Source organism: Aythya marila (assembly GCF_965140915.1).
Source record: "Aythya marila genome assembly, chromosome: 7".
NCBI classification, from domain to species: Eukaryota; Metazoa; Chordata; class Aves; order Anseriformes; family Anatidae; genus Aythya; species Aythya marila.
In genome coordinates, this window is record NC_139048.1 from 13,180,709 (window position 1) to 13,194,966 (window position 14,258).

Here is a 14,258-nt window from a genome sequence, read left to right on the forward strand (position 1 = left end):
ACAGCGTGCCCAGCTGTCCTCACTGTGCTGCCATCACGCAGCTCCTGGCGCAGGAAGGGCAGCAGATGGATGCTCAGGGCTGTCCGTGATGCCCAGGGCTCCATCATTGTCACACAGGGTGGGAGGCAGCAAGGCCCTTCAGCTGCTGGATATCCCTGTAAGGGCAAAACTGCCCTGGGTGAACTCCCGTGTGGGTGGGCAGTGTGCCTGTGCTGCCAGGGCCCAGTGGGGAGTTACACTTACAGCAGTGGAGGTTTCTGGAAGGAAAATGGACTGGCTGCATCCCTAACCCTGGCCCTCTGAAATGAGCCACGCATTTTTATCTGGCTCCCTGATCTGAGTCACCCTGTTCTTCATCTCTCAGGCTCCTCAGACACAGTCTGCGACCTGCTGGGGGCCAAAGGGAAGGATATTTTGTACATCGGAGACCACATCTTTGGGGACATCCTCAAATCCAAGAAGCGCCAGGGCTGGAGGACCTTCCTGGTGATCCCCGAGCTGGCACAGGAGCTGCACGTCTGGACTGACAAAAGCGGTCAGCAGCCGGGCAGGGGAGTGCAGGGGAGAGAGAGAGCACCCCAGCTCGCCGCCTCTCTCCCATACCCTTCTGTCCCCTCGGCCTTCTCCCGGGGGTGGGGTGGTGGTGGCAGGAGCTGGGCAGCTCCCCGTGAGCTGCCGGCAGGGTCCCAGGCCTTTCCCTTGCCTCTGGCCCATCAGCAGCCAAGCCTTGGCTGGGGGAGAAGCTGCTGCTGGGTGGGGTTGAGCTGTTTTTCATCCATAACCCGGCCCCCAAAACTCCTCTCCCTCTGTCCGTGCTGAGCGAGACGCCCAGGTTATTGTCCCTGCAGTGCCTGAGCCCTGACAGCTCTCCCGTCCGCAGGGAATCCCTGCTCAGCAGCTGTTTCCTTTTCCTTCCTCCCACTTTCTCTGCTGCCAAAGCACCGCGTGCTTCCCATCCTCCAGCACCACTGCTTTTCTCCCAGGTTTGCCCTTCGGTGCGTAGGTAGCTCTGGGGGTTGTGCAGGTTGCCCCGTGGCTAGTAGGGAGGTTTCTGTGCGGGCTGGGAATGTTCAACCTCAGAAACGAAAGCAGCAACGGGCAGGATGGCGGGTGTGCTTGCAGCCCTTCAGCGATTTAAACTTACCTTGTTCCCCTTTCTTTTCCGGATTATCCAGCCCTTTTTGAAGAGCTGCAGAGCCTGGACATTTTCTTGGCCGAGCTATACAAGTGAGTGCTCAACCACTGACAACTTTTTCCTGCTGCCTCTCCCAGCCTAGCGACAGCTAAGGAGCGGCTGTGACAAACCCTTGGGGTTGGGTTGGCGGCGCTGCTGCCGGGGCTTTGGCTCAGGCCTGGGTTCTTCCCGTGAGACCAACCTCCCCCTCCAGACCAGCCTCCCTCCCCCGAGCCCCCATCCCACAACATCTGGTTCTGAAAGGCTTTTCACACCGTGTATTTACCTTCTCGCCTGTAACTAGGCATCTGGACAGTAGCAGCAATGAACGCCCTGACATCAGCTCCATCCAGAGACGCATTAAGGTACCAACCATAAAAATCCCTTTTCATCCTTTTGGATCCTAAAAGGGCTCGACAACCCGACCCACTGCTCAGCCCTGAAATGCTTTGCTCTGCCTTCGGGTGGGCACGGCAGGCTTGGCAAAGCCATTCCGTCTGTGGACGCAAACGGAGGAGCTCCCCAGCTCACTGGTGTCACTGGCACTCCTGAAAGGCAGCCTGGTCTGGAACGTGGTCTCCTTCCTCGTGTACGTAGCACCAGCTGACGGTGCTCGGTGCCGCAGAGCGGGGTGAAGAGAAAAACAGGCGTGGAGGGGCCGTAGCCTCTGGTCCAGCCAGCCCTGCCTGCGGGGTCACAGCCTGGGGCAGGGGCTGGCTCTGATTCCGCGTCTCCCTCCCCTCTGGTAGCTGGGGCCGTGCTCTTGGGCCTCGGGATGCGAGCACGGGAAGCCTCGCAGGAGATCCTTGCCGATCTCACCTCGCCCCCAGCCCTCTGTGTTGCCGTGGGGCTGCGCTGCCGCGTGCCCGGCCGGGATCTAACCTGCCCTTTGCTCGTAGAAAGTGACCCACGACATGGACATGTGCTACGGGATGATGGGCAGCCTGTTCCGCAGCGGCTCCCGGCAGACGCTGTTTGCCAGCCAGGTGATGCGCTACGCCGACCTCTACGCGGCCTCCTTCATCAACCTCCTCTACTACCCCTTCAGCTACCTCTTCAGAGCCGCGCACGTCCTGGTGAGTGGCAGAGCCGGGGGATCCCCGCGGGGCCTGCAGCCTCTGCCTGGCTTCCACGAGCCAGGGGAAGGCACCTGGAGGGCCGGGTGGCGTCTGGTGGGCCCGGAAAGCAAGTTCTGGGGTTTGTTCTCTGGCTGTCTTCAGGGAGGTGCCCTAGGACAGGGACTCCCCTCACCATCTCCTCTCTCTCCTCCGGGTGTAGATGCCACACGAGTCCACGGTAGAGCACACGCACGTTGACATCAACGAGAAGGAGTCGCCCATGGCCACGCGCAATCGCACCTCAGTGGATTTTAAAGATTCCGACTACAAGCGGCACCAGCTCACCCGCTCCATCAGCGAGATCAAACCGCCCAACCTCTTCCCCCAGGCACCTCAGGAAATCACACACTGCCACGACGAAGATGACGACGAGGAAGAGGAGGAGGAGGAAGAAGAGGAGGAAGAGGAATAAGAAGGAAAAAGCAAAGCATCTCTGAAGACAAACCGTGACTCTAGCAGTGATCAGGAGCAGATTCCTATGTGGGGGCCCTTGGGGTGATGGGTTTGGGGGGGTGTGATTCTTGCAAAAGGCACATTTTGAAAGTGTCCGGAAAACTTTTAACAAATTAACACTAATCAGGAGGAGACCCTTGTTTTCAGTTTTGCAGACGGTTCAAAAAGACGAAGGATTCTGCCTGGGTGGTGCATTCAGATCGGACTGCCTGCCTGTGCTGTAATGCTGCTCCCGTTTCCTTTGGGGATGCTGCATGGTTTTTCCCTCTCCCACGATGTGTTCCATTTGATTTTCATTTGAACGGTGTCCTGTAAACGGTTTTTGCCATTTGTTACATTCACTGTGAAGGAGGCAGGGATGTGCTGGGCCCTGCAGGAGACAAAACGATCCAAATCCTCCTGCCCCTGGGGTTGCTGCCCTTACCTCTCTTCTTCTGTGTTACAACCACCGCCCTCCTGCTGGCCGCGGCGCTGCCGTGGCTTCCAGCTCTGCGTTCACCCTCTGCTTGGTGTGAGTTTCTCCATGTAAGTGGTTCGATTCCTCCGTCCGTCACAGCGGTGGGATTCCGGCTCTCACTTGCACAGCTGCAGCTGTACACGTTCCGGCTTGTAGGCGCTTGTTATCCCCTCCCCGTGTTTCAGAGCTTTCTTTCATCGTTGGCATGTGATGCATGACTTCCAGCGCGTCCCTCCAGCAGCTGAGCCGCACACTGTCCTCAACTCCTTCTGTAGTTTCACCAGGAAATATTAACCCAGCAGCTCGCAGCTTTAGCCTTACGTTAGCTACGTTAGCTTGTTTTCCTCACTGCCTGTTACCGACCTTCCTGTCTGCTCAGCTTTAAGAAGGCGAAGCATCCCAAAGACAAAACCAGCCACCATCTGGAGCGAAAGGGCCTGTTTTTAGGGTGCTGCGGGCCACGGGTGCCTGCCCTAAGCCAGGAGCGAGCACACGCCGCAGGGCCAGCCCCGTGGTGCGAGCCAGGACGCTCCCGTCCCGCAGGCTTTGCCTTTGAGCTGGCACGGAGCACGCAGGAGCTCAGCACAGGGAGCCCTGAGCCAGCCCGGGGATGCTGCAGGGACAGGGCAGCTCCCGGTGGCTTTCCTCTGTGTCCTGGGTGCAGCCTCCCTTGCTCCAGCCTGCGCCGTTCGCGTCTGAAGGGATTACAGCGGGGGCCCTCTTGTAACGAATTCGACTGTTGTTTCAGTACCATAAATGCATTTAATCTTTTTCTTTCTTTTTTTTTTTTTTCTTTTTTTCTTTTTTTTTTTTTTCCATTTTAAAATACCTTAGGAGAAAATAAACAAAGTACACACCACCATCTGAGCAGGAAATGCTGCTGCTGAAGTGGCAGTTTTCAAGTCAATAAATCTTGATGTTTCTAAGAAGCGTTGGGCGCTTTGTGGTGCGCCGAGGGCTGTGCGGGGGGTGGTAGGGAGGGTCGGGAGGGGAAAAAAAACACAAACCTCCCTGGGAAGTGGCAGCGAGCCTGGCTGCAGGGGTTGGTCTGGTTGAGCAGGAAGGAAGGGGGAAATAAGGTCGGTGTTACCCCCATCAGCTGCGCAGGGGTGGGTGAGAGGGCGTGCAGACCTGATTAAACACAGAGGAACCTGGGGACAATCAGTGCTGGCACAGCAGGGGCACCAGCTAGGCAACAGCACACAGCCAAGGGCTGCTGGTACCCCCGTGGGGACAGCACTGGGGTCGGCACGCTGCTGTAACCCGGGCGTCCCCAGCATTAGGGCCATGAGAGCCACCACCAAAGGGGATTTGGTACCCAGAGCCCAACCAGAAAAGCAGCAAAATGTGGCCACAGAGAGTGGCCAGCAGTTAAGAGCCCGTAACACTTCGGTGATTGCTAACAGCCCCAAACCCAGCACTGGATGCCCGGCCCCTTGCTTTTGGGGCTGGATTGCAGTGAGCAGCCTCAGCTGAGCCAACTCAGCCCCCTGGCCCGGCTGCAGGAGGGGTTTGCAGGAGCCGTTCCCCAGCCCTCTGGCCAAAGGCCATGCTGGGATTTGCTAAGTTTATCCCTCCTTTCGCCAAGTAGAGCCGCCCAAATTTTTCAAGCTCTAGCTCAGCAGCTGGGAGGCTGCGGGAAGGGCGGTGCGGGGGGCTCCGCGCATTCCTCCTGCCTCCACGGTCCCACAAATAGCTCGCTGCCCGGCTCCCGGCGAGGACTCGGCGAGGCGGCAGCAATGGAAAATATTTGCCCCTCGCTCGCTGGTGGGAAAGCAGCGGGCAGAGCGCGGCGAGAACCAACCGTGCTGTATGGCGAGCAGGGTGTAAGGAAGGGCTGTGCATTAGTGGAAGAAGGAGGCCAGCGCCCTTGAGGGAGCACTTCAGGAAGGACATCAGCTGCTTGCCACTGCCACCACCTCCCCAGCTCCCGGCCACCACCAGGGGCCCCCTGACTGCACAAGTCACACCCACCAGCGCAAAGAGCAAGCCCTGGCTCTGCGGGGAACGGGGTCCGGCCTCGCCGCGGCTCTCGACAACTGCAGAGGAGGCAAAAGGTCTGCGGAGAGCTGGGTCCACGTTCAGCGGCATCAGCCCCACCACCCGCGTGCCGAAAGGCGTCCCTTGGAAAGGAGGGGGGAGCGTGGAGGAGGGAAAAAGGCATAAACTGGAATGTCCAACAGAAAAAAAAAATCATTTATCTAAAAAGAATAGAAATAAACAAAATGCTTTTCAACAAAATCACAAAATATACAGATAAATCTGGTACAAAATAAATAGGAAAGCTTGGAAATCTACAACAAAATTCGAATAATTATAAAATCCGTTCGTATGACAATCAGTATCTGAAACGTACACACTGCATTCACGAGCTCGGCTGTGCTTCCTTGGGTTTATGTACACAGAAGGAAATACTGCAGTCGGAACACTACAATGCGGGCACCCCGGCGTCATGTACAATATGATACAACGGGCAGGGACTGGGGTGGTGGGCGACAGACACGGGGCAGGGACCTCGGGCGGGCAGCTGAGCGGGGCTGGACGCAGTGCCGCGGGTGAGCGCAAAGCTGGGAGAGGAGGGGGACACAAAGGGTGAGTGGATGGAGCCAGGAGGAGCTGCACAGCCCGGGCACAGGTTTTTGGGAAGGCTCTGATGGAGGAGAAAGGTTTGGGTTCAGAGCCCACCGGTTGCAGAGACCCGCAGGGCCGTGTTCTCGAGTATTTGGGTTTTCAGACTCAGTGTGTTTGGCACCCAGGTGTCTGCCCGGTGATTCAGTTTCTGAGCTTTGATCTCCAGCATCGCCAGCTCCTGACCGGCTGCGCCTCCTGCTCTTGCCCTCCTGCAAACCACAGCAAAGTGGGACCAGGGGCGAGGTGGCTACAACCCAGGTGACAGCAGCAGTGCAGGAAGCGGCTCTGCCCAGTGTGAAGGCCAGAAGGTCAAAGCCCACGGGCTGAAATGGGGCTTGAGAGCAGGAATTGCGCCAGCCTGATGCTGCTGTGCACAGAGGAGCTCACCGAGAGCCCCGCCACATGCCCACGCTGATCTTTGGAAGAAACCAGAAGGCTTCCGTCAGTATTGGCACTTCCAACTGAAGGCCTATGGTGCAGGCTATTCGTCTGACACCTAGAAGTTTCTCACTTGAATTTGGAAGCATTTGGTACAACGGTGATCACCAGAGGTTAACGCCTTCCTTTCATAAAGCTCTGTGTCCTCCAGACAGCTGAAATGTTACACTAGACTGTGCCACCAAGCCCTACTGCTGTGACGAGCCTTTCCTCCCCAACAAACCCTGCTCCTCAGCCAACTCCTAGCCTGCCTCCAGGAGGAGAAAAGACAAAAAAGCCGAGCCACCTCTTGAGCATGGAGCCGCCTGCAGCCTCTGCCCATCTCAGGCACTTGCCTGGCTCCCAGCAGCAAAACCTGAAGCCAGGCTCTACAACAGGCTCTGCACCTCTCGTTCAGATGCAGCCAGACCCTTCGTACCTGATCTTGGTGCAGAACCATTTCGGTCTGACCTGAGGCTAACGAGAACATCGTCGCTTTGATAGTTTGGTGCTACTGACCTGTGAAACCTCCTCCGCCACCTGTACCGTGCCAGCACCCCCTTCTCTTCCCTTCTCTTTCCCTTCCCTCAGCTCGGCGCTGGGACAACCTGACAGCCCAGGCTTTCTCCTGGGGAATGCAGCAGCCTCCCCAGGTCAGCAGCCAGCCCCTAACAGAACAGCAAGAAGGCAAACCAGACCGAAACGCTGCACCGCACCGCTTGGCACCTGCATCAACAGCATCCCCTTGCTCGGACACCGCCTCGAGGACGTGGCTGTGAAGCTACAGGCAGAGGAACACACCCAGCACGAAGCCAGGCTCCGGGACTACAGCAAGACACCGAGCAGGACTGGGGGGCTCTGTGGGAAGCATCCAACTCCCCCATGCCATGGAGCCACAGGAACGAGGCTGCAGGGACCACAGCAACGAGACCTGCACCCCTCAGACCAGCTGTGAGAGGAGGGCAGGGGTGGGGGCAGCTTCCCAGCCCGCGGTGCAGAGCTCGTCCCCGCTGCTGGCCAGGTCAGGATGAAGGCTGCTCTCTCCTCTGTGCCGTGAGAAGATGCCTGGTGGCAGTCACGCTCGTTCAGCTTCTCATTCCGTTGCTGGGACAGACCAACCCTCGGTATCCAGGGGCCGGGCGCTTCTTTGGGTCTGTTTAGAGCCCCGCTGTGAAGCCAGGGCAGCGGGACGTGCAGCAAGCCCGTGTCCGTGGCACACTGAGCCTCTCAGCACCTGCTGGGTTCCTGCTCCATGTGTGGCTGTGTACAGAGCACGGGCAGGACCGCGTTGAGGCCGGTCGGACACCTTGCGGCATCGCTCCCCTCCCACCAGCCCTGCTTTTCTCCTGGTAATCCAGACCCTGGGTAACTCGACAGCTGGTACTGGTTTTAAAACCACAGACGTGTGTATTAGCAGATAAACCACGTACAGCTTTCACATGGGAACCATTTCTATGGATAGCCTAGTTCAGCACGAGGGCGATGCGTGTCCCAGCTGCTCCCGGAGGATGTGGCCGTGCTCCCCACGATGCAGGGTACTTACACGGGATGCTCGCGAGGAGACAGCGCTGCTCCTTGCCATCCGCACCCACAGCCCTGGGCTGGGCTCCACGGAGATCACGGGAAGCACCCCCGCTGCCCCTCGCACGCAGCTGCCTCTTTGGTTTTCTTCCCTCTGAGCTGAACTGAGCCAGAGCCCAACGCCGGCAGTGCCAAAACGGCGCCCCAGCCTGAGCTGGGCCCTGAAGGCTGAGGAGCACCAAGGGGCGACGTCCGCAGGTCATCACGGGCAGCTCCCCCCGCTCCCCCCGGGCTGCCTCCAGGTCTGGGGTGAGCGCACAGGGCACGTCCTGAGACCCCTGCTCTTGCCAGCTCCACCTGCACAAAAAGGCACTTAAAGAAAAGAAGACAAAAATATACAATAATAACCCTGCGGTAAGGATAGAAGGAAGGAGGAACGGACCTGGAGCAGCTGACCCCTCTTGAAACAAGCCCAGGACCTGCAAGCCTCACCCCAGCCATGTCCCCTGGCACAGAGCTCCCAGCTCCTGCTGCCCCGTGCAGGTCCCGGTGTCAGACAGGGCCTGGAGCAGGACGTGTGTGTGTGTCGGGGGGCAAAAAGGGGGTGAGAGGAGCAAGGCTACAGCTGGGAACAGGAGAGGAAAGCACGGGGAAGACCCACACCACGGGGCGCAGCACCTCCTGCCCTGCTGGCACCCTTTCTCTGCTCCTCACCCTGCTGGGACGCCCCGTCCTGAGCTCCTGTGCTTTGAGGGAGGAGACGGAGGGGACGGACAGACAGCGCTCGGTCAGCTCCGGGGTCTGCAGAGGGGATGAGGCTGCTTTGCTAAGCCCACCCGAGCCCCTCTCCGCTCAGCTAGTGTGCTTCGTAGCATCTCCACGTCACCAGAGCCAGTCTCGTTTGGAGAAAGATTCTCATTGGAAAGCAAGAACATTCCTTCACTCTTTACAAAGATTTGGCAATACACAGAATTTTAAAAAAAAATAATAATAATAATAAATCATAGTTACAACAGATTCGGGTTCATTTCATTTAAAGGAAATTCAACCAACAGGAGTGTAAAAGTTATAATTCACAGTTGTGCATTGAAGATATTAGTGTTTAAAACGTCACTTTCAAAGAACTCTTGTGCAAAATTGTATTGACAGTAGAAACCATGGCTAGGTGCCCTCCCCAGGCCGTCGGGCCGCCGGCCGCCCCCCTGCCCGCGCCGGGAGGCCGAGGGGGCAGGGGAAGGCGGCGGGCAGCGGGGGCCGACACGGGAAGATGCAGTATCCTTTCTACGAGTCAAAGCCTTGCCAAGGTCTGAGGTCAAGTCCAACAGCTCCCAAAGCCCCCCGCTGGTGCCCCGCGCCACCCTGATGCTGCGGGGACGTGGCACGGATCCGAGCCCACCTGAAGGCCAGCGGCGAGCCAGGGGAAGCGGCCCCCCAGCACGGGCACGGCCCCACAGCCCGGGGCGTTTCCACCTCTGCCTCTGCAAACACCGTCCGGAGCCTCAGCAGCCATCCTGAGCTGGGCGTGGGACTCCTCTGTGTGTGTTGGCTCCCGGCACCAGGGCAGGGAGCCCCTGGCATTTGTTAAACAGTAAAACTGCAAATACCCTGAGAACAGGGAGACGGGATGCTTTCCCCTCCGCGGAGAGGACCAAGCCTTGCTCTTCAAGCTAATTAGTAGTAGCAGCTCCTAACCCCTCCGGGGCAGGTACGTGTTTTCCATCTGAAACACATCCATAAGCAACTCTTTTTCTGGCAATCGTTTCGCTTCCCGTTACTGGATCCGTACGAATGAGGACAAACAGTCATGCACAAAATCGCCTGGAAATTTTGGAACAGTGCAGCACGGGCAGAAGCAGGAGGTATTTGCTTTGGGATCACATGGCTTTGGTTGGAAAATTTTGGCTTTTTTTTTTTATTATTATTATTTAATGGAAACAGACACTAAAACAAATCCATCACCTGCCGTAAGAAGCAGAAGTCAGATCTAGCGAGCAGCCTCGTCCCCGAGGGGGAGCTGCCTTGGCTCGAGCCTTCCCTCCTGCAGCAGGTTTGACAACACAGATACTGCATCTCGCGTTCACCACCGCGTCAGACACTCCCGACAAACTTTTACATTCATCAGCGCTGGATAAACAGCGCTCAGACAGGGACACACGCTGCGACATCTCACCGCTTCGCCTTGGGAGAAAGGTGCAATACCCGCGGCTCGCTGGGAAGGAGCCGGGCTGCAGCCGGCCAGGGCTGAGCCCTCAGCTCTGGATGCAGGCAGAGCGCGACTGGAGTCTGAGAAGATGCTTTTTGGTGGGAAAAGTTAATAAAATTTAACGCAGGAGTTGAGTTTAGGGGCTCTGTTTTGTTCCCAGAGCTGCCGGCCCCGATCTCCCGCAGCGGGTATTGCACCTTTCCAGGCAGCAGGCAGCGAGCCAGACGGCGGGCACCGAGGGTGGGGATGTGTTAGGGTGCCTTCCCTGACCAGAGCGGGGCAGGCACGCAGGCACAGAGCTCTGGCAGTTGCTTTTGGGGCTGGGGGCTTCTCTGGGGGTCGGCTGAGGTGACCTGGGTGTACAGAAGGGAAGGGAAATGCTGCGTAACCCACGATGCCCGAGTCAGCGCTCTCTCCTTGTATCACATTTTGTTTGAGACGGCACTGGGAGGGGGGACAATCGGGAGGGGGGAGCATTTTTGTTGTGTTTTTTTTTTTTTTTTTTTTCATTTGAGGATTTAAAATCCATTTGTGGGAGCGGGGAATGTGTGATGCACAACCGCCACGGGGTGCCTCTCACTTCCACCCCATCCACACACAGGTTTTTGAGGTGGAGGAATTGGTGTCTGCTGCCCAGCACGAGGCAGCTGGGTGGGAGGCTCTCTGCTCTGCTACCACAGTAATCCCTCAAATGGCTGTTAAAAGGGGCAAGAGAGAAGGAAATGCACTGAATCCACTCAAAGGAAAGAATGTGGCTGGGAAGAGCCCGGAAACAAACCTCTCCGAATCCCTGAAGTGCAAAACACTCGCGTCTGGAAAGTTTGGTCAGTTCTTGGAGAGGGCAGGATGGTCCCAGCTCCTCGGCAGAGCCCATCCTTGCGCTGGCAGAGGTTTGCCGTCACCTGGAGGATGTACTTTGGGCATAACTGTAGCAGCATCTTTTGTGTTAATACTAGAGATCTCACGGGGGTGGGGGGAGAGGGGCTGTTCCGTGTTATTTAACAAAGGCTGCACATCTGCTCTGGGTAATGGTGCACAGACCACTACAGCATGCAAGTGCTTAAAAGCTCGTTGTTGTCAGGTGCACACAGGACTTCACAATGCCACTGTCAGGAACTCCAAGGAAAAACCACCCCCTTAGGTCAGCACGGAAAACGACACCTGCCTTTCATTTTCACCAGACTTGCAGTTTTGCTAATTAACTCCTGCCACCCCCAGAATCATCTTCAACACCCACAAAGGTTTTGGAGGTTACAAAACGGCAAGTGTTAACAATGCTTTTGTCCGTTTTACAAAGAAACCTTCAGAAATTCGAGGGATCGTTAAATACCAAAATAATCGCTCCTCCTTCCCTGAAACTTAACTGGGAGAATGTAATAATACTCATCCCTTGACCCTCCAGGTGGCTGAAACCAGAGTTTCCTTGAAGCTTACTCATTCTTAGGACACAAATACATACAAGTACCAGTTACTAACTTCTTCAACAGGGCAACAAAAAGGACCAGAGAGGGGTGAAAAGAGGCCTAAGGACTTTGGAGCCAATTCACAAAATCACAACAGAGCCTATCTGAGGCTGGGGAGGGACAGAAACAATTTAAAACTCTGCAAAATACTTTTTAAAAACATGATCTCTCTTGAAAAAATAACCGGAGCAGCTTTTAAACTTCTCCATATGTGTTTGAGGAGGAAAAAACCCAACAAGGATCAAAAATACAGATAAAAAATAAACATGATTCTGCTTTGCAGGAAGTATGTTCATTGTTCTCAAGGGTGGCTCACCATTCCCAAAGTACACTTGGGGCTTTAGTCTCTCTCTGTCTTGCTCTTTGCTCCTTTCTTCCCGTTTCTTCCTCTTCTGCTCCCAGAACGGACGCACAAGTCTTTGGTCTCAGAACACTGGATGCAGCACAGTGTCGCAAGCACATACTAACGGTGTTCACACTCGGGGAGGAGGCAGGAAGGAGCGAGGGCTGGTCCTGCTGAGGAGATGGGATGGGTGGGTTGTGGGAGGTCAGCTCCTAGATGGCTCCTTCACTGTGCATACTGTGGTTGGGCTTGTTGTGAGTCACACAGTTCTGTTCGTTCAGCAGGTTTGCTGTCTCGTCCGGCAAACCGTCATGCAGCTCCGTAAGAGTCAGTTCGATTTTAGTGTTTTCACTGTCCGAGGACTGAGGTGTTTTGTCCATCCGGGATGCCATCAGGGCATTTTGGTACTGCTGTCTGGAGATCTGCTCCGAGCACGGAAGGAAGGAACGAAAAGAGCCAGTCACATTTTGTGTCTCCGCTGGACATGAAAGGAAAATGAGGTACCTTGCACACTTCAACCCCGGTTTACCTGGCATCAACTCCACTGCTATAAAACATCCCTGTGCAGAGATTTATTCCTGTGCAGAGATTTTTTAAACCAGACCTCCATTTCCTTCTAACCATGCACATTTTTAGGGCCCAAACCAGAGTTCAGTCTTTTTCCCTGCTTCAGTGAGCTCTGGGAGAGGCTCGAAAAGTCCTCACAGAGCTAGAGGGCAAGAGCATTGCTGCCCTTGTTTAGGGCAGCAAATGCAGCAGGAGCTAATTCCTTATTCTGATACATAAGGGCATTTGATTCTAGAAAAGATTGGGGTCTCCACAGAGTCTAGATCTAATTAGCAACCCATGAAGTTTTCCCCTTCCTGCACTTAGCAGGACAGTCATGGCAGGAGCTGGCCTAGAGCACAGAGCATTTTGATGCTGCCCGTGGGGCACCAGGTGTGAGGAGGTCACAGTCCCATACTGCTGGATATGGTGGTATGGGGGAAAATCAAGTTTTGGTAGCAACAGAGCAGAGGGACTGGAAATAGAGAGACTCAGATGGGTCAAATCACTACTCTGAAAGCCAAATCCAAACATGCTCAGGTCACAGCCCTGGCTAAGGTATTACCTGAGAAATGCCTGCGTGGCACAATGACAACGTGGCTGTTGAGTACCCTGCCCTACGTACAAAGCAGAGTGATATAAAAGGAGGGCTACAAGTCTGACTGCAGAGACACCAGACAGTTCAACCCCATGAGATTTGGAAGGACTCCGTATAAGCCAGCATAAGATGACCAGCTGCTCTGTACGGCAGATCGGCCATGGAAATCTGTAGCAAGAATCACTTGTCCAGTAATAATAACTCAGCAACCTGAACCACTGCATTTGTCACGTTTTCAATCAGAGACTGTACTCTCCTTTTAAAATTTGGCTACCTGTAGGTGTGGAACAATTGATTTAGCATTCTAGTATTTCTATTCCTTTCCACAATTTCAATATTGAATTAACTTTGACAGGAGTTGAGTTCATGAATCATTTGGGTTGCACACAAAGAAAATGTGAGTGTGCACTTAATTTAAGAAAAGCATCAAGGTCAATTTCTGGCCATGGGACGTCAGCTTCCCTCGACTCCCAGCTGGGCTGGAACTGCTGCCAGCATTTGCTGCTCCTCAGCTCAGCTACATTTCCTTATCCCACAGGACTTGTGCACATTTCAGCGTGGGATGCACCATGCTGGGGGACAGAGCTGTATCCGTGCAGCCACTCACTGGTAGTGTGAGACATGAGCCTAACATCAAGTTAAGATAAAGATGAATGTCCAAGACATCTCTGAGCAGAAAGATGACAAGTTAGAAAGTAAGATCAAGAACCCCAAACTAAAACCAAAATCAAAAGTGAATAAATACTGCAATGAACACAAAATGTCTCGTCCTTTAGAAAAGGATGCTGTCAGATCTCCATTCAGATGGCTCCAAAGGCTTCACAAGCTAAGTCTTTCAGGACTAAAAGCAGAGAGGGTATTTTCTACTATCTCTCCCCAAGGGACCTGAAATCCAGAAACTTGTATGACCAATCTGCTTACAGGCCTAAATAAGAGGAACATTGAAGACAAATCATTGGACAAAAGAGACTGAGAAAAAGTACTTTAAAATGATTTTCTAGTGGCTGTTTTCATAAGCCTATTTACTCATAGTGCTACAGAGCAATCTAGAGGGACCTCCTTTCCCCAGGCTCTCCATCCCATCAGCCCAGCCCAGCCCCCCGCATTTTTTCCTGGGGCTTTATCATTTTTTTTCCTACCTTGACAAACTGAATGTCTGTGAGTGCTTTCACTGAGTAGTCCGGGACGTACACTTGGAGGAAAGACGCATTCAGCTGGTTGTTGCTGCTCCCTAACGTCGGTGTCACTGCGTCGATGCGATCACTTCGGTTTAAAGAGTCTGAGTGATTCAAGCCACAGGGCCGAGGTGGAGACTTGTTTTCGGCTGGGAAATG

The 14,258-nt window shown here is 54.9% G+C and overlaps 2 protein-coding genes across 5 annotated transcripts in view; one reads left to right on the plus strand and one right to left on the minus strand.

The window, feature by feature from the left end:
- NT5C2 (5'-nucleotidase, cytosolic II) overlaps positions 1–4,131 on the plus strand; it is a 62,546-nt gene extending 58,415 nt beyond the window's left edge. For all 3 annotated transcript variants that reach the window (XM_082764562.1, XM_082764563.1, XM_082764564.1), the window contains 5 exons: positions 365–535; positions 1,176–1,227; positions 1,479–1,539; positions 2,074–2,250; positions 2,453–4,131. In XM_082764562.1, the coding sequence (XP_082620688.1) occupies positions 365–535; positions 1,176–1,227; positions 1,479–1,539; positions 2,074–2,250; positions 2,453–2,704 (713 nt within the window). In that variant the 3' untranslated portion in view covers positions 2,705–4,131. The remainder of the gene's footprint in view (positions 1–364; positions 536–1,175; positions 1,228–1,478; positions 1,540–2,073; positions 2,251–2,452) is intronic.
- A 1,149-nt stretch (positions 4,132–5,280) lies between these two features.
- CNNM2 (cyclin and CBS domain divalent metal cation transport mediator 2) overlaps positions 5,281–14,258 on the minus strand; it is a 114,778-nt gene continuing 105,800 nt past the window's right edge. The window contains exons 7-8 of one of the 2 annotated variants that reach the window (XM_082764841.1): positions 14,064–14,248; positions 5,281–12,202 (exon numbers count right to left, since the gene is read on the minus strand). In XM_082764841.1, the coding sequence (XP_082620967.1) occupies positions 11,993–12,202; positions 14,064–14,248 (395 nt within the window). In that variant the 3' untranslated portion in view covers positions 5,281–11,992. The remainder of the gene's footprint in view (positions 12,203–14,063; positions 14,249–14,258) is intronic. The other variant, XM_082764842.1, reaches the window with a different exon arrangement.